The sequence below is a fragment of the Podarcis raffonei genome, chromosome 8, assembly GCF_027172205.1.
Source record: "Podarcis raffonei isolate rPodRaf1 chromosome 8, rPodRaf1.pri, whole genome shotgun sequence".
Taxonomy (NCBI): domain Eukaryota; kingdom Metazoa; phylum Chordata; class Lepidosauria; order Squamata; family Lacertidae; genus Podarcis; species Podarcis raffonei.
Genome location: NC_070609.1, coordinates 3974726 through 3996907, shown reverse-complemented (window position 1 = coordinate 3996907; position 22182 = coordinate 3974726). Strand labels below are relative to the sequence as shown.

General features: G+C 50.7%; 2 protein-coding genes across 2 annotated transcripts; one reads left to right on the top strand and one right to left on the bottom strand.

Moving 5' to 3' along the window:
• Positions 1-1137: 1137 nt before the first annotated feature.
• CKM (creatine kinase, M-type) lies at positions 1138-18240 on the bottom strand. The gene is made up of 8 exons (XM_053401776.1): positions 18129-18240; positions 15752-15967; positions 13334-13488; positions 12667-12799; positions 8698-8869; positions 6868-6991; positions 4607-4796; positions 1138-1566 (listed from the first exon to the last, which is right to left on the bottom strand). Exons 2-8 carry the CDS (start codon positions 15942-15944, stop codon positions 1388-1390), a joined length of 1146 nt encoding a protein of 381 aa, XP_053257751.1. The 5' UTR covers positions 15945-15967; positions 18129-18240; the 3' UTR covers positions 1138-1387.
• On the top strand, positions 9017-11677 carry LOC128418793 (small nuclear ribonucleoprotein E-like). Its single transcript, XM_053398846.1, has 2 exons — positions 9017-9126; positions 11130-11677. The coding sequence occupies exons 1-2, from the start codon at positions 9017-9019 to the stop codon at positions 11458-11460; spliced, it is 441 nt and encodes a 146-aa protein (XP_053254821.1). The 3' UTR covers positions 11461-11677.
• Positions 18241-22182: the final 3942 nt, after the last annotated feature.

Sequence of the window (22182 nt, the reverse complement as noted above, 5' to 3'; positions counted from 1 at the left end):
CTGTGGTTTAACCCACAGCGCCACCCGCGTCCCGCAGGCAATTCACAGCCCTTGTAGCTAGTAGTAATCAGTGGCCTTCTCTAATTCCCAGATGTGCTTTTGGCCTGATCGAGCAGGCCTCTTCTTATTTACTTATGAGGAGCATTCCGGATCAGGCCCAGGGACCATCACGCCCAGCCTCCTGCTCCTTCTGTTGTCAAATACTACTACCACTATGAACCCAGGAATCAGATAGACTGCCTCTGGGCCTGGAGGTTCCATCAGAAGAGCCCATTGGCCCATCTAGTCTTCCATCCTGTTCTCACAGTGGCCCAAAGTGAAGCCCAAAGGCAAGACCTGGGTGCGAGAGCCCATTATGGGAAACATGCAGTCGGGATCAGAACACAAGAGCAGCTCACTGCACACAGCTTTCCTTTCAGACCTCACCGGCTTTTCTCCCTCCCCGGCGAAGAAAAGCTGCAAATGCAACTGTACAGTGGTACCTCGGGTTAAGTACTTAATTCGTTCCGGAGGTCCGTTCTTAACCTGAAACTGTTCTTAACCTGAAGCATCACTTTAGCTAATGGGGCCTCCAGCTGTTCTGTTCTCATCCTGAAGCAAAGTTCTTAAGCCGAGGTACTATTTCTGGGTTAGCGGAGTCTGTAAACTGAAGCGTCTATAACCCAAGGTAAAGGTAAAGGGACCCGTGACCATTAGGTCCAGTCATGACCAGCATGACTAAGCCGCTTCTGGCGAGTCAGAGCAGCGCACGGAAACGCCGTTTACCTTCCCGCCGGAGCGGTACCTATTTATCTACTTGCACTTTGACGTGCTTTCAAACTGCTAGGTTGGCAGGAGCTGGGGCCGAGCAACAGGAGCTCACCCCGTCGCAGGGATTCAAACTGCCAACCTTCTGATCGACAAGACCAAGAGGCTCGGTGGTTTAGACCACACCGCCATCCGCATCCCATTTGCCTTCACTGTACCCTTTCTTAAAAAAGGTAAAGGTAAAGGACCCCTGACAGTTAAGTCCAGTCGCAGACCACTCTGGGGTTGTGGTGCTCATCATAGAGTTGGGTCCCAGGGGTCATCTAGCCCAACCCCCTGGTATGCTTACTAAAAAAATACCTTTTTTAAAAAAAAAGCACAAGAGACTCCTTTTGGGAGGAGGCAAGGCTCCGGGGGCCATAATTCGCTTTATTAACTCCTTCCACTAGGACTCAGGTGTCACGAGCGTCCCGGCTGCCCCACCCCACCCCAGGCGGCCCTCCGCCCTCCTTCGCAAGAGAAGGGAGGGCGCCCAGGGACAGGGCGGTGGGTGGCCGGGAGTGGCAGGTTGGGGTCACCCTCCCAGAGTCCAAGTCCCAGTCCACGCGGGGTCAGCAGGACAGCGGCCGCGGGAAACCTCTCACTTCTGCGCAGGGACCATGTCATCGATGGCCTGGCCCTTCTCCAGTTTCTTCTCCATCTCTACCATCAGCTTCACGCCGTCCACCACCAGCTGCACCTGTTCCACCTCGGAGGAGCCCAGGCGGTCAGCGTTGGAGATGTCGAAAACGGCGCCCACGGCCTCTGTGTCCACACCACCTGCGGGGTTTTTTTGGGGGGGTGGGGGGAGAGTCGCCGTTACTTGGATCGCCCCCTCCAGACCCTCCGGAAACTGGAAGTGGGTTGCTGAGCCCATAGGGCGCATTTCGTTTTGCAACTTTCAGTTTCCAATAAGTGCTTGCAAGTCGCAACAAGCGACTCGGCCATTTGAAATACCGTATTTTTTGCTCTATGAGACTCACTTTTTCCCTCCTAAAAAGTAAGGGGAAATGTGTGTGTGTCTTATGGAGCGAATGCAGGCTGCGCAGCTATCCCAGAAGCCAGAACAGCAAGAGGGATTGCTGCTTTCACTGTGCAGTGATCCCTCTTGCTGTTCTGGCTTCTGTGATTCAGAATATTTTTTTTCTTGTTTTCCTCCTCCGGAAACTAGGTGCGTCTTGTGGTCTGGTGCGTCTTATAGAGCGAAAAATACGGTCTGTTTTGCTTAAATGAATAGGATTTAGTTTATGGTCGGTAAGCAGAATGCGTGTGTGCAATGACGCAGCGGTCGTTGCTTGCCGTTACGCTATATATTAACATTTTATTAGTATTTAGCATTACGCGACATTTTTGGAAGGTAAAGCTAAAAGAATTCGGCTTTCTGGTTTATGTGCTTTGTCATTAAACCATAGACTTTCTAGGCTAAATGGTGCCTGCGCTGCCACAGAAATAATAGCTGGCCAGAATTCCTCACGCCCCAAAATGTGTTTTTTAAGACTGCTCGCTGGATAATTCAGGTTCACCCCCTAAAATTGCACTCCCTACTGAGCCAGGAATCAGTTTGGTAGAATCGTAGGCTTGAGAGGGGCCCCTAAGGGTCATCTAGTCCAACCCCTTGCAATTCAGGAATCACAGCTGAAGAATCCCTGAGATATAGCCACCCAATTAAGGGGTGTCCATCACCTTCAGAGGAAGTCCGTTCCATTTGCCTATGGACACCTTTTGCATCACTGTGCTAAGATTCCCCATGGACACAATGCACACAAATGGGCCTAGGACCCTCGTGCCTACGGGACCACCTCTCCCAGTCTGCCCCATGGATGACCTTAAGGTCCATAAATAGCAACACCCTCGAGGTCCCGGGCCCTAAGGAAGTCAGATTAGCCTCAACTGGAGTCAGGGCCTTCTCAGTGATGGCTCCGGCTGGTGGAACGCTCTGTCTCCTGAGACCAGGGCCCTGCGGGATCTGATTTCTTTCCGCAGGGCCTGTAAGACAGAGTTGTTCCGCCTGGCCTTTGGCTTGGAATCAACTTGACCCCCTTCCCCTCTTTCCTTTTTCCTTCTGTGATGGAACTCCTATTTGGGGACTTCTCTGGCTTTTTTCTGGCCCACGTAGGACCAGTCTGGTTAGTTAGCCTTGGTGAAGGCTTGACGTTTTCATCCCCAAAGAGGTTTTTGAGTTTCTGCTGAAATGAGGCTGCATTTTAATGTTGTATTTTAATCTTGTTTTTTAAGTTGTATTTCATCAATTGTTTTTATACCTGGTGTTAGCCGCCCTGCGTACCAGATGGAGCTGGCAGACAGCTGCCCTGGACACAGAGCCCGGTCTTGGCTGGGGAGGGCGGGGTATATATAAAAATAAATAAAAATGTATGCCAACAGTTTTGGAAGGCAGGTGGTGGAAGAGATTTAAAAACAAGCATCTGCTCGGGTTATTTTTTCCTTGTAGTGTGGATTTCATAAAATTGGAGGGACCCACAAGTCTCATCGAGCTCAAAACCCTTGGAATTCAGTGCTAGCAAAGCATCCCTGAGAGGTGGCCATCTAAACTCTGCTCAGAAACCTCCAAGGAAGGAGAGAGTCTGTTTGAAGGAATCTCCTTCCTGGTGGTCCGGAATCTATCGCTTCGGGCCCTGCTGGCTCCCTCCTTGATGCAATAATAATAATAATTTATTATTTGTACCCCACCCATCTGGCTGGGTTTCCCCAGCCACTCTGGGCGGCTTCCACAGAGACCAAAAATACACTAAAATGTCACACATTAAAAACTTCCCTGAACAGGGCTGCCTTCAGATGTCTTCTAAATGTCAAGATAGTTGTTTATCGCTTTGACATCTGGTGGGAGGGCGTTCCACAGGGCAGGAGCCACTACCAAGAAGGCCCTCTGCCTGGTTCCCTGTAACTTGGCTTCTCGCAATGAGGGAACCGCCAGAAGGCCCTCGCACTGGACCTCAGCGTCCAGGCAGAACGATGGGTGTGGAGACGCTCCTTCAGGTATACTGGGGCGAGGCCGTTTAGGACTTTCAAGGTCAACATCAACACTTTGAATTGTGCTCGGAAACGTACTGGGAGCCAATGTAGGTCTTTCAAGACCGGTGTTATGTGGTCTCGGCGGCCGCTCCCAGTCACCAGTCTAGCTACCGCATTCTGGATTAGTTGTAGTTTCCGGGTCACCTTCAAAGGTAGCCCCATGTAGAGCGCATTGCAGTAGTCCAAGTGGGAGATAACCAGAGCATGCACCACTTTGGAGAGACAGTCTGCGGGCAGGGAGGGTCTCATCCTGCGTACCAGATGGAGCTGGCAGACAGCTGCCCTGGACACAGAATGCAACAGCCCTTCAGATATTTGAAGAGGGTCATTGTATCAGCTCTTGGCCATCTCTTCTCCAGTCTAAAAATACCCAGCTCCCTCGAGCATCCCTCATAAGGATTGGATTCCAGACCAAAGATTTATCTCTGCAAAGAAGCACATTCCCCTTCCCCTCACCCCTCTGCCTAATTCAACATGCAGTCATTGAACTGTAAAGCTGGAGGGGGACACCCAGAGGTCATCTACTCCAACCCCCTGCAATGCAGCAACCGCCAGTCAATTGCATGGCACGAGATGGGCAAGGGGGCCCCACAAATAACAGCACGGGCCTAACCCTGTCTACTCAGAAGTGCAGGGACTGAATCCCCGCCCCCCCCCCCGGGGCTCGCTCCCAGGTAAGTGGGGCCAAGGGAGCAATTAAAAATAGAATCAAGTCCCTAGTCCCTTTGAGGTGCCTCCAGCTTGTCTTATTTCTGGAAATAAGGATGGAAATCCCCTCCTGCCCTCTCACCTGTGCCACGTTTCTGCAGACGGAGACGCGTGAGGATTTCCTCGAACTTGGCATGCTTGCTGAGATGGGGCAGTTTGACGTGGACACCCCCACGCAGCCCAGTGCCCAGGTTAGAGGGGCAGGTCAGAATGTAGCCCAAGTGCTCGTTCCAGCTGAAGGGGTGGCCAGCTTTCTTGAAGATCTCCTCAATCTTCCCCGAGAAAAAGGAAAAGATGAGCCGGGTGAGAGATAATAATAATAATAATAATAATAATAATAATAATAATAATTTATTTATACTCCGCCCATCTGGCTGAGTTTCCCCAGCCACTCTGGGCGGCTTCCAATTGAGTGTTAAAAACAGTACAGCATTAAACATTAAAAACTTCCCTAAACAGGGCTGCCTTCAGATGTCTTTTAAAGAACCTCCTTCAGTCTTTTATCTGCAAAACTGGGAATGTCCACTGTAGGACCTTGTAGGGAGCTGGCAACGCCCAGGACTGGGAGTTTTCATTCATTTATTTCATGAGTAGGCAAACTAAGGCCCGGGGGCCGGATCCGGCCCAATCGCCTTCTAAATCTGGCCCGCAGACAGTCTGGGAATCAGCGTGTTTTTACAGAAATAGAATGTGTCCTTTTATTTAAAATGCATCTCTGGGTTATTTGTGGGGCTTAGGAATTCGTTCATTATTTTTTTCACAATATAGTCCGGCCCCCCACAAGGTCTGAGGGACAGTGGACCGGCCCCCTGCTGAAAAAGTTTGCTGACCTCTGATTTATTTCATGAAATTTATACCACCAATTGATTGGCAGGAGGGAGAACACCTCAAAGCAGTTTGCAGAAAAGATATCAAATAGGAAATATCAACAAGGACACTTTGAAACATTCAAAAAGTTAAAAACGGATCGAAACTTGCGCCAACCTTCTAAGCCTCTGGGTTCTTTAGGCAGGAATGTTTTTGTAAAGGTAAAGGGACCCCTGACCATTAGGTCCAGTCGTGGCCGACTCTGGGGTTGCAGCGCTCATCTGGCTTTACTGGCAGAGGGAGCCGGAGTACAGCTTCCGGGTCATGTGGCCAGCATGACTAAGCCGCTTCTGGCGAACCAGAGCAGCGCATGGAAACGCTGTTTACCTTCCTGCTGGAGTGGTACCTATTTATCTACTTGCACTTTGACGTGCTTTCAAACTGCTAGGTGGGCAGGAACAGGGATAGAGCAACGGGAGCTCACCCTGTCGTGGGGATTTGAACCGCCAACCTTCTGATCGGCAAGTCCTAGGCTCTGTGGTTTAACCCACATCGCCACCCGCGTCCCTAGGAATGTTTTTAGGAGATGCCGAAAAAGTACAACAGAGGACCTGATGTCAACAGGCAGGGAGTTCCAAAGTGTAGGTGCAGCCACACTAAATGATTGATTGCTAACCAGTGTAGAACGGGTCTTATATGGCACCTGTGATAGTGCCAGTTTTGCCGATCGAAGTGACCAAGTGGGCACATATGGGGTGAGGCACATTTGGAGTGAGGTAAATGGGCTTCAAGTGGTTATGAACTGAAGAAGAAGAGTTTGGATTTGATATCCCGCTTTATCACTACCCGAAGGAGTCTCAAAGCGGCTAACATTCTCCTTTCCCTTCCTCCCCCACAACAAACACTCTGTGAGGTGAGTGGGGCTGAGAGACTTCAGAGAAGTGTGACTGGCCCAAGGTCACCCAGCAGCTGCATGTGGAGGAGCGGAGATGCGAACCCAGTTCCCCAGATTACGAGACTACTGCCCTTAACCACTACACCACACTGCAACAACATTAACTCGGTCCAGAGGGACCTCGGCAGCCGGCACAGATCTTTGAGCACAGGTGCTTTGGGCTGCCAGGGCCTCACTCCTGCTAGCAATTGTGGCAAGCATCCCAGACCTCAAACCCAGCTCAGCCAGTGAAGAGGCAGAACTGCAGGTGGTACCAGCTCGGACACTGTCAACTGACCGCAGCCTGCCTGAGTCACCTGTGAGCCTGTCAGGTGCCTGCCAACGAATCGTAGAACTGTAATAAATAGTTGTTGGCAATGAGAATTGTAGAATTGGAAGGGACCACCAGAGGTCCTCTAGTCTAACCCCCTGCGATGCGGGAATCATGCATCACATGATGCTCTCCTGCCTGCCAGGGACTGTCGCTCTGGGCTACCGTTCTCTGCCAGCCCAAAACCACACAGCTCTCTCCACGTGGCCTCTGAGACAGCCAGGTGCCTCTCTCCCCCCCCCCTTCAAAGCAGCCCCTCTGCAAAGCTCACCTTCTGCAGCCCGACGCAGAAGCGCCGGAAAACCTCCTTCATGTTGCCACCCTTCTGCATGGAGATGACGCGGAGGTGGTCCTCCTCGTTCACCCAGACCAGGAAGGTTTTGTTGTCATTGTGCCTGGGGGGGGGGGGCAGAAGGGAGAGTGTGAACGCCGCAGGCCTGAGTGCCTCAAACCTCTCGAGTGCATTGGAGGTACTGGGACAGCACAAAAGGGCATTGAAGTGCACCAGGAATGTAATTATTATCATTTACACATAACATCGGTCCTGAGAGATCTGCATTGGCTCCCAGTACGTTTGTGTTGGTGCTGACCTCTAAAGCCCTAAACGGCCTCAGTCCAGTATACCTGAAGGAGTGTCTCCACCCCCATCGTTCTGCCCGGACACTGAGATCCAGCACCGAGGGCCTTCTGGCGGTTCCCTCATTGCGAGAAGTGAGGTTACAGGGAAGCAGGCAGAGGGCCTTCTCGGTGGTGGCGCCCGCCCTGTGGAACGCCCTCCCTTCAGATGTGAAGGAAATAAGCAGCTATCTTCTTTTTAAAAGACATCTGAAGGCAGCCCTGTTTAGGAAAGTTTTTAATATTTAATGCTGTATTGTTTTTAACACTTGATTGGAAGCCGCCCAGAGTGGGTGGGGAAACTCAGCCAGATGGGTGGGGTATAAATAATAAATTATTATTATTATTATTATTATTATTATTATTATTATTATTATTATTATTTAGCATCTTTATCATGATCATTTCTATCCAACCTTTCTACCAGGGTGTTCAAGGCAGCTTTCAACAGAAGATAGAAACCATATGGTATGAATGCATTTTGCACAGGGGGTATGTTGTAGGATGGTGTATATATGCAAAAATGCACATAGCCGAACCACCCCCTGAACAACCACCCTTACTTCACAAGCAAGGCGAATCTGGGATGCTCTCGTGAGATCTCGTGGGCCCTCCAAATTCTCACCAGAGCAAGGCTTAGAAGCTCTTCCCATGTCAGGAAAACCTGGTGCAAAAGGGGCTTTTAAGCTCACGGCTTTGCATGCAATTAATCTGCAAGATTTCAACCAGTGTAAGGTTGAAACCGCATAAGATAATTGCACACATGACGTGATCGGGCGGTACAATGCAGATACACACTGCAACGCTTTCAAAAAAAGGGGAGGACACGTAGAACAGGGAGCAAAATGTTTGTATCGTTTGCAGAAAAAACGTATCTATGCTATATTTTTGCAAGCCGCACAATGCAGTTTGGGTGGCCCCTGTTCCATTAAACATTTTTCAAGCTGCAAGGGAAGGGCGTGAGAGGTTGGGTGGAGCTGGACATGCCCAGAGTGGCTGGGGCAAACCAGTCAGATGGACAGGGTATAAACAACAAAATTGTTCTTGTTGTTGTCACTGAATGAAAAAGGTAAAGGACCCCTGACAGTTAAGTCCAGTCGCAAACGACTCTGGGGTTGTGGCTCTCATCTCGCTGTATTGGCCAAGGGAGCCGGCGTACAGCTTCCGGGTCATGTGGGCAGCATGACTGAGCCCCTTCTTGCGAACCAGAGCAGCGCACGGAAACGCCCTTTACCTTCCCGCCGGAGCGGTACCTATTTATCTACTTGCACTTTGACGTGCTTTCGAACTGCTAGGTTGGCAGGAGCAGGGACCGAGCAACGGGAGCTCACCCCGTCGCGGGGATTCAAACCGCCAACCTGCTGATCGGCACGCCCTAGGCTCTGTGGTTTAACCCACAGCGCCACCCGCGTCCCTCTGTCACTGAACAGGATGTCCCTATTTTCATCAGAAAAACGTTGTGGGGTATCAATGTGTTGCTGCTTACCAGATGCCTCTGGCGTCGGGCCAGTCCCGGGCCATGCCTGAGGCGAGCAGGAGAGGAGAGACGGGCTTGTCAAAGAGGAAGTGGTCGTCAATGAGCTGCTGCTGTTCTGCGTCGGTCATGTTCTTCAGAGGGTAGTACTTGCCCTTGAACTCTCCGGTCAAGCTGTTCAAGGCTGTGGAACAGGGGGAAAGGTAGGGAGGTAAGCAGGGGAGAGACACCAAGTGGAGGAGGCCACTCCTAGGCGCTGACCATTTCGTAGAACCATAGAGTTGCAGAATTGGGAGGGACCCCCAAAGGTCATCTAGCCCAACCCGCTGCGATGGAGGACCATTTGGACACAGCCTGCATGGCCCGCTATGGTGCATGGGAGTGTGGACCAAAGAGGCCTTACAGCCACGACCGCCTATCCCTAGCAATTGCTGTCCGGATGTGTGGCTCACTATTTCATCCTGTGACACCCACACATTTTGGTGGCGGCACTTATTTACCGTTTTGCTTTCCCCCCCAAGGTTCTACACTCAGGCAGGAATATAAGATGGGGGACGCCTGGCTTGCCAGCAGTACATGTGGAAAGCATCTATGGGACTTTGTGGACCACAAGCCAAACATGAGTTGACTGTGTGATGCAGCAGCAAAAAAGGCTAACGCTAGACATCTCCTAGCTTACAAAGGTCTGTATAGTTCAAGCTATGGTTTTCCCAGTAGTGATGTATGGAAGTGAGAGGTGGACCATAAAGAAGGCTGATCGCCAAAGAATGGATGCTTTTGAATTATGGTGCTGGAGGAGACTCTTGAGAGGCCCATGGACTGCAAGAAGATCAAACCTCTCCATTCTGAAGGAAATCAACCCTGAGTGCTCACTGGAAGGACAGATCCTGAAGCTGAGGCTCTAATACTTTGGCCACCTCAGGAGAAGAGAAGACTCCCTGGAAAAGACCCTGATGTTGGGAAAGATGGAGGGCACAAGGAGAAGGGGACAGCAGAGGACGAGATGGTGAGACAGTGTTCTCGAAGCTACCAGCATGAGTTTGACCAAACTGCGGGAGGCAGTGGAAGACAGGAGTGCCTGGCGTGCTCTGGTCCAGGGGGTCACGAAGAGGCGGACACAACTAAACGACTAAACAACAACAATTCTCGGCTGCATCAACAGAAATCTAGTGTCCAGATCAAAGGAAGTCATTGTCCCGCTCTATTCTGCCTTGGTCAGACCACACCTGGAGTCCTGTGTCCAGTTCTGGGTACCACAATTTAACAAGGATGTTGACAAGCTGGGACATGGGCAGAAGAAGGTGACAGAGATGGTCAAGGATCTGGAAACCAAGCCTGTTTAGAGCAGTTGGAGATTTTTAAACGGAGGTTGGCTGGTCATCTGCCAGGGATGCTTTAGCTGTTACTCATGCATTTCAGGGGGTTGGACTAGATGAGCCTTGGGTGTCCCATCTAACTTTACAATTCTGCTTTTTATCCTCAAAACAACCCTGTGAAGTAGACTCATTCACTTAGGGGAGGCTTTGCAGGCCACCTGATCCACATACCTGATGTAGATCAGTTAAATGATCAGTTTTAAGAGAGTGACCGGCTCATGGTCACCCCAATATAAGCTTTTAGCTGGGGGGAGATTCGAACCAGCGTCTCCCTGCTCATCGCCTGTGCAACACTGTTTTTGACCACAGCTCCCATCAGTCCCAGCCAGCGCAGCTGTATGAAGTTGTAGCTGAAGGGAATTGCAGTCCCAAACATCTGGTTGCTGAAGGCTGGTTTAAAACAAGGTCTTAATGAAAGCGAGAAATGGAGGCAGTGAGAGATTTTACTTTCTTGGGCTCCATGATCACTGCAGATGGTGACAGCAGCCACAAAATTAAAAGACGCCTGCTCCTTGGGAGAAAAGCAATGACCAACCTAGACAGCATCTTAAAAAGCAGAGACATCACCTTGCCAACAAAGATTCTTATAGTTAAAGCTATGGTTTTCCCAGTAGTGATGTATGGAAGTGAGAGCTGGACCATAAAGAAGGCTGATCGCTGAAGAATTGATGCTTTGGAATTCTGGTGCTAGAGGAGACTCTAGAGAGTCCCATGGACTGCAAGAAGATCAAACCTCTCCATTCTGAAGGAAATCAGCCCTGAGTGCTCACTGGAAGGACAGATCCTGAAGCTGAGGCTCCAAGACTTTGGCCACCTCATGAGAAGAGAAGACTCCCTGGAAAAGACCCTGATGCTGGGAAAGATGGAGGGCACAAGGAGAAGGGGACGCCAGAGGACGAGATGGTGGGACAGTCTTCTCGAAGCTACCAGCATGAGTTTGACCAAACTGCGGGAGGCAGTGGAAGACAGGAGTGCCTGGCGTGCTCTGGTGCATGGGGTCACGAAGAGTCGGACACGACTAAACGACTAAACAACAACAATGAAAGCGAGGAGTGAGAGGAGTTGACCATTGGCTGCCCCATCCCACCTAAGTCGGCTCGTCCTGTCGGGGGTCGTTCCCAGCCCAGCTGCCGGCCATGGCCAGAAGGTGCAGAAAGTGATGGTCCAGCCCATCAACCTCATCTTCAGATACCTACAGAATAGGTCCAGAATTCAGGTGTGGCTGTATGAACAGGTGGACATGAGGCTAGAAGGCTGTATAATTGGATTTGATGAATATATGAACTTGGTTCTGGATGATGCTGAGGAGATTCACTCCAAGACAAAATCAAGGAAACAGCTGGGTCAAATCATGTTAAAAGGAGATGATATTACTCTTCTACAGAGTGTTTCTAACTAGAAATAGCTATTGAGTCTGTTTTGCTTATTATTTTAATCTTTAAACCTATAGAAGAAAATATGCAGTGGTTTAATGGTATCACTCCTAATTCTACCGTTGGTGTCTGAAGAGTGAAGAATGAAGCCAGTTACTTAATTTGGGCTTGCATAATTTTCAATAACTTTTCTACACTGGTGTTGAATTGTAGTTCTTTATAAATAAAACTTTTTGTTAGCAAAAAAAACCCACCAAGGTCTTAATATGCTCCCCATATTGCCAAATAAAAGCATATTTCGTCTATCTGTGTACGTACACAGCACATTCTGTATGGGGGGCGTCTCTCCCAACTTTGAATTTTGGGTGTGCTTTGTAGCTGAGGGCATTCTCCCTCATTCTTTTGATTTGGGGTATATGTCAAATTTGAAGCTTTGTGAACTGACATCTGTTAAAGACCGGATCCCATTGCCTGCTATTTACTAAACACAGAAGTAAACATCATCAGACCTTTGCCAAATACCTCATGCCATTGCATGTCAGCTCTCAAACAACTGAGACTGAAATCAAACGCTGCCCAGAGTCAGCAGATATTTGGCGAATGTCTGATGGATATTCATCCCAAAAGAGAACCTGAGCAGACTGTTCCCTCTTGATTCTGGAGGTTGCAAAAAGCCCTCTTTAACTGCACTTCAAACTTAGAATTTCTTCCACCGGAGAAGGAATTGTAATCTAGTCTGGCCCTGCAAAGGCTTTTCAAAAAAATACAGTTCCCAGGCTTCCTTAGGAAGAAGGAATGACTTAAATTAGTGTAAATAGTGCAGAAATGGCCCAAAATTAGGTGGAATGCACTGATCTTTCAAAGAGAGAGCCCTTAAGACATTCCCGGTTCCTCTTGTCACCTTAAGAACATAAGGAAAGCTGGCTGGATCAGGCGAAGGGAGTTCAAATACTCCAGCATCCTGTTTCCCCCCCACAGGAAACCTACCAGCAGGATTCGAACACAAGAGCATGCTTCCCTCTTGCGGTTTCCAGCCACTAGTATTCAGGTGCACTGCTGCCTCCAGCTGTGGGGGCCAGAGCCTAACCATCGTGGCTAACAGCCCTCTCCTTCTCCCTGAATTTGCCTAATTGAATTTCGAAGCGATCCTGTGGCAGGGAGTTCCGCAGTTCAACTCTTGCGCTACCCAAAGAAGGAATCTGTTTTGCCCGACGCGATTCTTCCAGTCTTACCAGTGATGGAGAGGTTCTCAACAGCCCGGCGCTCTCCACGGCTGCAGTGGGGGGGCAGGGTGTACCCCTTGATGCTGCGCCCAGTCCTCACGCGGCTGCTGAGGACATAGTTGGGGTCCAGGTCATCTCCACCCTGTGGGGAACAGAGAGGCAGAGGCCTGCCGTGAGTTGGCCAGGCAAGCCCCCAACACACCTGCCTTTCTCACAAGCACGGCGGTCCTTCCCCGTTCCGTGCGAGCGTCTGAACCTGCCCCCCTCCCAAGTCAAACCACGAATCTGTCAAGCACAGTGCCGTCTCTTCCAGCCTTTGCTAACCTGGCGCCCTCCAGATGTTTGGGGCAGCAGGTTGGCAAAGGCGGGTCTACTCTGACTGGCAAGAAGAGCCTGGCTGCTGGATCGGGGCAAACGGGGCCCATCAAGTTTTGGTGGCCATCCCTGCCTCTTGTGGGAGGGAGTTCCACAGGCTAACTCGGCCTCTGCCCTTCTTTTTATCTGTCCTGAATCCAGGTTGATAGTTGTCGCTGCCTCCTGTGCAGGTGAGTTCCCTTGTTCAGGGAACCAGGCACTGGGGGGGGGGTTAAAATTTGTGTGTCTAAAGCATGGGCGCCCCTATAGAACTACGGCCCAGCCCTCCAGTCCCTCAGCCCTGGCCAGTCCTGGTTCCTACCTTCAGGTTCTCGTGGTTCAGGTCGGTCTTATGCTTGTCAGTTGGCTTGTAGCCGCAGTGACGGTCCCGGATGACAGGGTCAAAGAGTCCGCTGAATACGGTATAGCTCTCTTCATCACCAGCCACACAGCCCACGGTCATGATGAAGGGGTGGCCTGTGTGTGAACGAGGGAGGAGGTGTTAGATTAGGAGAAGGGCGCCTGAAGCAGCGTTCTTCATTGATGGCCATCTGCCAGGGATTATTTTAGCTGTGATTCTCTCGTTGCAGGAGGTTGGACTACATGACCCCTGGGGGGGGCGAGTCCCTTCAAACTTTACAATTCTATAATTCATAAATAATATGATCAGGAACGTTGCCCTGCCCCTTAAAAAACTGATGACTCCCAGAGGCCGGTGGGAATGGGATTAGAGTGTTCAAAGTGGGAGACTGGCGGGTATGACCAGTGGGGTGCTCTCTTTGGCAGGCCTTGTTGAAAAGGAACAGGCGCTGCATGTGAGATCTCACTCTGCAGGGTCAGGGAATCGTAGAATTGTAGGCTCCTGTGTTAAGCGCTCCAGCTCATTTTGCTTATTTCCCATGCTCTGTGCATTAGTATAGAGACAACCAAAACCACAAGTATTTCCCTCCAGTGTCTTTTCCATGCTATGATGCAATTGTTTTCATAACGTTGTTTTCTTTGTTGTAAGCCGCTTTGAGTATGATTTTTGCTGTGTGTGTGTGTTTGTGGAAAAATTGCATACAAATGAATGAATGAAGCCTGTGTCTCTGCTGGAGACATGCAGAATTATACGCAGGATTTTATGTGCATCCCCGACAAATTGAACCCAGCAAGGGGGCTTGGCTATTTAATCCAGGAGTGGTCAGCTGGAAACCACCTCCTGTGGTTGGCTGGAAGTCAACACTTCCAGTAATATTTGCAACTTGCAAGAGGTTTGTTTGGGCTTTTGTATGTAATATGTGGGTCCTTGTATTCATACTACAGCTGGGGACCTGATTTGATAAATTGTTATGGTCTAATCTTTTCTCAAGGGACGCAGGTGGTGCTGTGGGTTAAACCACAGAGCCTAGGGCTTGCCGATCAGAAGATCGGTGGTTCGAATCCCCGCGACGGGGTGAGCTCCCATTGCTCGGTCCCTGCTCCTGCCAACCTAGCAGTTCGAAAGTACATCAAAGTGCAAGTAGATAAATAGGTACTGCTCCAGTGGGAAGGTAAACGGCGTTTCCATGCGCTGCTCTGGTTCGCCAGAAGCGGCTCAGTCATGCTGGCCACATGACCCGGAAGCTGTACGCCGGCTCCCTCGGCCAGTAAAGCGAGACGAGTGCCGCAACCCCAGAGTCGGCTGCGACTGGACCTAATGGTCAGGGGTCCCTTTACCTTTAATCTTTTTTCAGTTAGGAACCTAGGAAGCTGTCTTATGTCAAGTCAGACCCACTGGCCCATTGAGCCAAGTGCTACCAACACTGACTGGCAGCTCAGCTCTCCAGGGTTTCAGAAGGGTGACATTGCCAGGGCCATAGCTATCAACCGTCCCTTATTTGGCGGGAAAGTCCCTTATCCCAGCGCCGTGTCCCACTGCTGTCCCTTATTGATGATGTCCCTTAAATTTCCTGGGTTTCAAAGGAAGCAGCTCCTCTCCCTCCCTCCCTGCCGGCCAGGGAGGAGGGAGGCTCCAACTGTGTTGCTTGGCTGCGTTGCTCACCCAATAAGGAGTCTAAGAACGACTGGGGGGTGTGGAGCTTGCATGCCTTGTGCCGATCAAATCGGCCGCGTTGCCTGGGGACTCGCCTTTGCTCAGCGCTTCCCAGCGGAGAGGTGACGGTGGTTTTCCTTGCTGCATCCCCTTTGCCGGGTTGCTGCGCTGTGGGAAGCACCGCTTGAGGCTTCGTTTGGCTGCTGGTTGACTAAAATCCCTTATTTTGGCTGCTGATCCCTTATTTTCGAGGCTGCTGGTCCCTTATTTTCAAATCTGTAAGTTGACAGCTATGGCCAGGGCTCCCAGGCAGGTGTTCTGCCACAGGGACCTTCCAATTAAATATCCACGGGAAAAGGAGTTGTTCTGAATTATAGGTGCTATTCCTCCATTGCAACGGGTTGGACCAGATGACCTTGGGATCCCTTCCAGCCCTGCCCTCCTGCGATTCTCATGCCTTGCTACTCTTTCTAGCTGCTGGGGCTCAAAGCACGCTGGACTCTGGACTCTTTTGTTTCCTCCCCCTTCCTTGCCCCCCCCTGCGGACTCCACCCCCCCCCCCACCGTGTGGCAAATGCATTATGCAAACTGGCCGCCAGAGGGAGATGGCAAGCCGGATTGGGGAGAAATGGCATGCCTGGCTTTGGGTGACCTCTTTGCCCGCAAAGCAAAGAGAGATGCTCAGTGTGGCTTTAGCGTTTGCTTCGTCCAAGAGGCAGGACCCACCTGGGTTGTCCACACCGGTCTGAATGCAGTCGTCCAGGGTGAAGCCGCTGGGAGTCTCCTTGCCACGCATCTGCTCGTAAAGCTCCTTGGTGAGGACCTTGGCCATGTGGTTGTTGTGTTTAGAGAGGTCAGGGAACTCCTCATCACACTTGTAGTTCAGCTTGTACTTGTTGTGGGTGTTTCCGAAAGGCATGGTGGCGGGTGGCGGGCAGAGTCCTGTGGCAAGAAAGCAGGGCACAGCGTTGAGGGCTTTTTAAGTTTGCAGGTAGGTGCATTAGGGCTTTATAAAAATTACCGTATTTTTTGCTCTATAAGATTCACTTTTCCCCTTCTAATAAGTAAGGGGAAATGTGTGTGCGTCTTATGGAGCGAATGCAGGCTGCGCAGCTATCCCAGAAGCCAGAACAGCAAGAGGGATCGCTGCTTTCACTGCACAGCGATCCCTCTTGCTGTTCTGGCTTCTGAGATGCAGAATATTTTTTTTCTTGTTTTCCTTCTCCAAAAACTAGGTGCGTCTTGTGGTCTGGTGCGTCTTATAGAGCGAAAAATACGCTATGTGTGGCATGGAGATAGCAGAGAGAGAGAAGTTTTTCCACCCCACAAGGTAAAGGTAAAGGGACACCTGAGCATTAGGTCCAGTTGTGGCCGACTCTGGGGTTGCGGCGCTCATCTCGCTTTACTGGCCGAGGGAGCCGGCGTACAGCTTCCGAGTCATGTGGCCAGCATGACTAAGCCGCTTCTGGCAAACCAGAGCAGCGCACGGAAACGCCGTTTACCTTCCCGCTGGAGCGGTACCTATTTATCTACTTGCACTTTGACGTGCTTTTGAACTGCTAGGTTGGCAGGAGCAGGGACTGAGCAATGGGAGTTCACCCTGTCGCCGGGATTCGAACCGCCGAACTTCTGATCGGCAAGTCCTAGGCTCTGTGGTTTAACCCACAGCGCCATCTGCATCCTCTCTCCATAACACAATGAGACTGAGCGTTGGACGATTCAGGACAGAGGAAAGAAAGTCGTCCTTCGTACAGCACATAGTTAAACTATGGAACTCGCTGCTGAAGGAAACAGCGACAGCCACGAACCTGGATGGCATTAAAAGAGGATGGGGAAAATTCATGGAGGAGGAGATGCCTATTGATATCTATTAGCCATAACGGTTATTGCTCTGCCTCCACCAGCTGCTGGAAACCACAGGAGGAGAGGAGAGGGCTCTGCGTTCGAATCCTGTTTGCAGGTTCCCCAGAAGAAGCATCTGGGATGCTGGGCTTGTTGGGCCGTTGGCCTGAACCACAGCCAGGCTCTTCCGAGGTTCTTAATGAGGGGCCTATCCACTTTCTCCACCTCCTTCGTAATTTGCCCAGCCGTTTTTCTTGAGATCTGGGAACTTGAAGCGTGCAAAGCACATCGGCAGCCCCTGTGGCAAGGGCCGTTCCATGGGTCAGTGCTTATTCTAGATATGCATTGTTATTTTTATTATTATTTATTCTCCTTGCGCAAGTCACCCAGCCTTTGCTGGAGAGTGGAGAGTTCCCAAGGTGGTGAGGAATCCCATTCCCAGCTCTGCGGCCTGTCTGTATGGAGCCCATATGGAGAGGTCAAGAGGGCCAAGTGGGTGGGGAGGTGTGGGGCAGGGGGGCGTGCAGGCTCCAGCACTCCTATCTAGTTGCCGCCAGTGGGGAGCCAAGGATAATTTTAGCCCTCGGCCCCTCGGAAACCGGTTTATTTATAGCCGACTTTCTTGTCCACAAAAGGGCCCCCGATGGCGTGGAAGAACATTTTGGCTGCCAGCTCAGCTTGCATTCCAGCGGCTACTTTTGCAAAGTGTCAGCGGTCCCCGGATCCAAGTGCCCAGCGAGGAATCCAATCTCCAGGCGGGGTGAGGGGGGTGGGGAGGGAAGCGGGGAAAGCACTCTGCATGCAGCAAGGGAGGAGAGAGGGGGAGAGTTTGGCAGGCGCTTGCAGGAGGGCTGGCCAGTGGGCGCATGCCAGGGTCTTCCTGGACCTCCTCTCCAGCTTACAAACAGCAAGGACGCCCGTCTAGGGCACTCAGCAAGGTCATTGCAAGGTTTGGGGTCACTGGCGCCATTTGGGGCCGTCCGAAAAGAAGGGCAGCTCTAGGAGCCTGGCAACCCTATACTTGGCCATTCTAGGGGGCGAAGCACCGAAGCAGATTGCTGGAGTAGGGGATCCCTGCTGGCGCCCCAAATTCTCTGGACTGCCACCCACGCTCCCCATCCACTTGATAGATCAAATTCCAGATTTTAAAAAATCTTGCCTGCTTTGTAGGCGACGCACCTGCAGCTGTTGCTGCCCGTTTCTCTGTCCTCCCTTCTCCCACCCCACGCGCCCAAATCTGGGAACCAGAGACGGCTGTTACCTGACAGGGAGAATCAAATCCTGCAAATCCCCAGGGGCTTGGCGCTGCCTTGTCTCACTCCAGCACAACAGGTGACCCGAAAGCCTGGCTCAAGGACCTAGACATATATACCCTGTGCCCCGCTACCATTGGCCGAACGCGGACAAGCAGCCAGCCTCTGATTGGGCGTTGCTTCCCCGTCCCTGCTTGAAATTTGGGTCAGGAGCTTTCTTCGCCTCCGTCCCCTGATGGAGCTGAAGCGACTCCTGCAGGGCTCTCCTTCCCCCCCCAAGAGGCAAAGCTCAGCCCCAGGTCCTGCTTTCGCAATGCAGGGCCCAAAAACACGTGAAGTGAGTGGTTTGGAGCATGTGCAGAGTGCTCCTTCACAATGTGTCGGGACCAGGATCTGGCTCTTCTTATGTAATTAAAGGGCAAAAGAAGAGGCTGCTGGATCACCTCCCTTTCCATGGAGGCGCAGATTGCAGCTATAACAAAGGCAGCATTTTTTCATCTCCGCCAAGCTAAGCAGTTGGCTCCTTACCTAGCCACTGTGATCCACGCAACGGTCACCTCCACACTGGATTATTGTAACTCGCTCTACGTGGGGCTGCCCTTGAGACTGACCCAGAAACTCCAGCGGGTGCAGAATGCTGCGGCGAGACTCCTTACGGGGTCCTCGCTGCGAGATCACATTCACCCAGTACTATACCAACTGCACTGGCTCCCGGTGGAGTACAGGATCAGGTTTAAGGTGCTGGTTTTAACCTTTAAAGCCCTATATGGCCTAGGACCCTCGGACCTACGGGACCGCCTCTCTTGGTATGTCCCACAGAGGAACTTACGGTCTTCAAACAAAAACATCCTGAAGGTCCCAAGGCCACAGAGAAGTTAGGCTTGCCTCAACTAGAGCCAGGGCTTTTTTGGCTGTGGCCCCAATTTGGTGGAACGCTCTGTCACAAGAGACCAGGGCCCTGCAGGACTTGACATCGTTCTGCAGGGCCTGCAAGATGGAGCTGTTCCACCAGGCCTTTGGCCAGGGCACAGTCTGACCCCCTCCTTTGGCAATCGTCACAGAACTTAGCCCAATAGTTGCCATCAATTTGATTTGAATTAATTTTAGAATGAAATGATTTTAGAATGTTGTACTATTTTATTGTTGTTAGCCGCCCTGAGCCGGCTTCGGCTGGGGAGGGCGGGATATAAATAAAAATTATTATTATTATTATTATTATTATTATTATTATTATTATTATTATGCCAAAAGGGTCCCACCTAGTCCTCCAGAATCCTGTTCTCACAGCAGCCTAATACCCCTAAGAATCTGAGAATCTGGATAGACTGTTTCTGGAGCTGGAGGTTCCATAAGAACATAGGATGAGCCTGGCTGCTGGATCAGACCAATGGCCCCTCTAGTCCAGCATCCTGTTCTCTCAGGGCCCACCCAGATGCCTGGATCCTCGCGAGCAGGATTCAAGCACAAGAGCCCTCTCCCCTGGCCAAACCCTGCTGAATCAGACAAACGGATTCATCCTGGCGTCCTGCTTCTGCTATCCAGATGCTTCTATGTAGTTCAGAACACGATGGTGACAAGAGCCAACCCATCCCTAGGAACTGGTATTCAGAGCTAAACTGCCTCTGAGCATGCAAAGAGGCCTGCGTCTGATCCTGCACTCTGTTCTCTTATTGGCCGGCCAGATATTCCACTGGGAAGTCCACCAATAGGGTCTGAGTGGATCTGAAGCCCTCTCCCCACTTCTGGGACCCCTCAGTGGGTATTCAGAGGCATGCCTTGTCTGAACACAGCCATCCTGCCTAGTAGCCTTCGATAGCCCTTTGCTCCCCTATAAATTGGTCCAACCATCTTTTAAAGCCATACGAGATCCTGTAGCAGGGAGTTCCACCGTTTAACTCTGCACTGTGCGATTTCTAACAGTTGAAATGAGGTTCAGTCGAGGATAATTTTTTGTAAAGCGTTTTTTTAAAAAAAGTTTGGCAATCTTTTATTTTTTACGTAAACGACGTTGAGAACATCCAAAGTGTTCCGGCGAGAGATGCCAGCTCGACTCCTGCCAATGAGCGCTGGCGGTTGAGGACGAACCTTTGGATCCTGGAAACAGAAGGTGCAAATGCACAGAACTGGGCAAGTTTTAATTTAAGGCCACAGCAGAGTTGCTACCGTATTTTCCGCTCTGTAAGACGCACCAGACCACAAGACGCACCTAGTTTTGGAGGAGGAAAACAAGAAAAAAAATATTCTGAATCTCAGAAGCCAGAACAGCAAGAGGGATCGCTGCGCAGTGAAAGCAGCGATCCCTCTTGCTGTTCTGGCTTCTGTGATAGCTGCGCAGCCTGCATTCACTCCATAAGACGCACACACATTTCCCCTTACTTTTTAGGAGGGAAAAAGTGAGTCATAGAGCAAAAAATGCGGTATCTTACCTCTTTTCCTTCTCCTTTCACTTGAATTTCTTTACTGCCTTCTTTAAGTTACAAACATGTCTGTGTCCCTTATTGAAAATGAAATGAAAATACGTATATTTAAAGACAAAACTCTGCTGCGTGAATAAAAACTGTCTTTGTCCTGAACCTCCCAACATTCACCTTTTTTGGGTGTCCGTGGGTTCTGATGTCAGGCGAGACAGAAAAAGGCTTTCTCTCTCCAATTTCTCCATGGCATGCCTAATTTTATAAACTTCTATCACGCTGCCTCTTCCTCAGCTTTCCTCTAAACTGCAAGCTCCATCCCTTTGATGCTTTTGTGGTCCTTTTCTGACCCTTTCCTAACTGTAAAGGTAAAGGGACCCCTGACCATTAGGTCCAGTCGTGGCCGACTCTGGGCTTGCGGCGCTCATCTCGCTTTACTGGCCGAGGGAGCCGGCGTGTCCCTTTTACTGAACTTATATCCCACCTAATTTGTCCAAGGTGTCCTAGGTGGCTTGCATGATTCTCCCCTTCCTCATTTAATCCCCACAGCAAAACCCTGTGAGATAAGGTTAGGCAGAGAGAGAGAGAGAGAGAGAGAGACTGGTCCCCAAGGTCACATGTGAATTTCATGTCTGAAAGGGGGATTTGAACCCAGGTCTTGCCCAGGTCCTAGTCCGACACTCTAACCCAGAGGTTCTCAAAGGGTGGAGCAGGAGAGCCGGGTAAAATGTGGCAGGAAGATTCCAGGATGATCAAAGAAACATTTAAACATTTCAGTATAGTATTTTATCAAAATATTTTTTGTTATCTGCAGAATATGGATAGATATCTTCTCATAATGAGAGCAAGGGCATTGGTAGAGCACAAGACTCTTAATTCTGGGTTCAAGTCCACATTGGGTAAAGAATAGCTTCATTGCTGGGGGTTGGACTAGATGATCCTTGCAGTCCCTTCCGACTCCACAATTCTACGATTCTACGGAGGACAATCCCTGTTGCGTTTTCCAACGCATTTCTTATCAGTAAAATAAATTGGCGTGGCAGCGGCATTTTTCTTCTTCTGAAAGTGTGGCCCAGGGACAAAAGTTCGAGAACCACTTCTCTAACCACTACGTCCCACTGCCTCCTCTAGCCTGTTGATGCTACGATGAGAGCGGTAACTGGAAATTCAGAATGGCAGGCGTCAAATAGCTTTGCCCTCCATAAATTCGTCTGGTCCACTGTTCTAATCCAACGGACGCACCCTGGGGGGATTCCCTCGTGCCCAAGAAGGGAGGGGGCGGCAGGAGATCAACCCCCCCCATGCATCTGTCAGGGTTCCAGTTACCACCAGTGTCATCTGCGGATGGGGCCCCACTTTCTCGGCAGCTGTCAGCAGCGCAGAGGGGGTCTCCTCCATTTGGATAAAGCAGAGAAGGTCCGTCTGCATCGCATACCAGTCCTGGAATGGTGTTTGTGTGTTGAGCATCTTGCAGCCCCCAGCAGGTGCAACATGCCACTTGGAGGTGGGGTGGAGGTTGTCTAGTTGGGGGCTGGGATGTTCGGGGAGGGGGGGCCCTTTGGCACAGCCAAAAGGAAAGACCCTGGAGAAGAAACGCCTTGCGGCTCTCCCAGGCCTGCAAATCCGGGAAGGGCAAGAATTTCTACAGCTT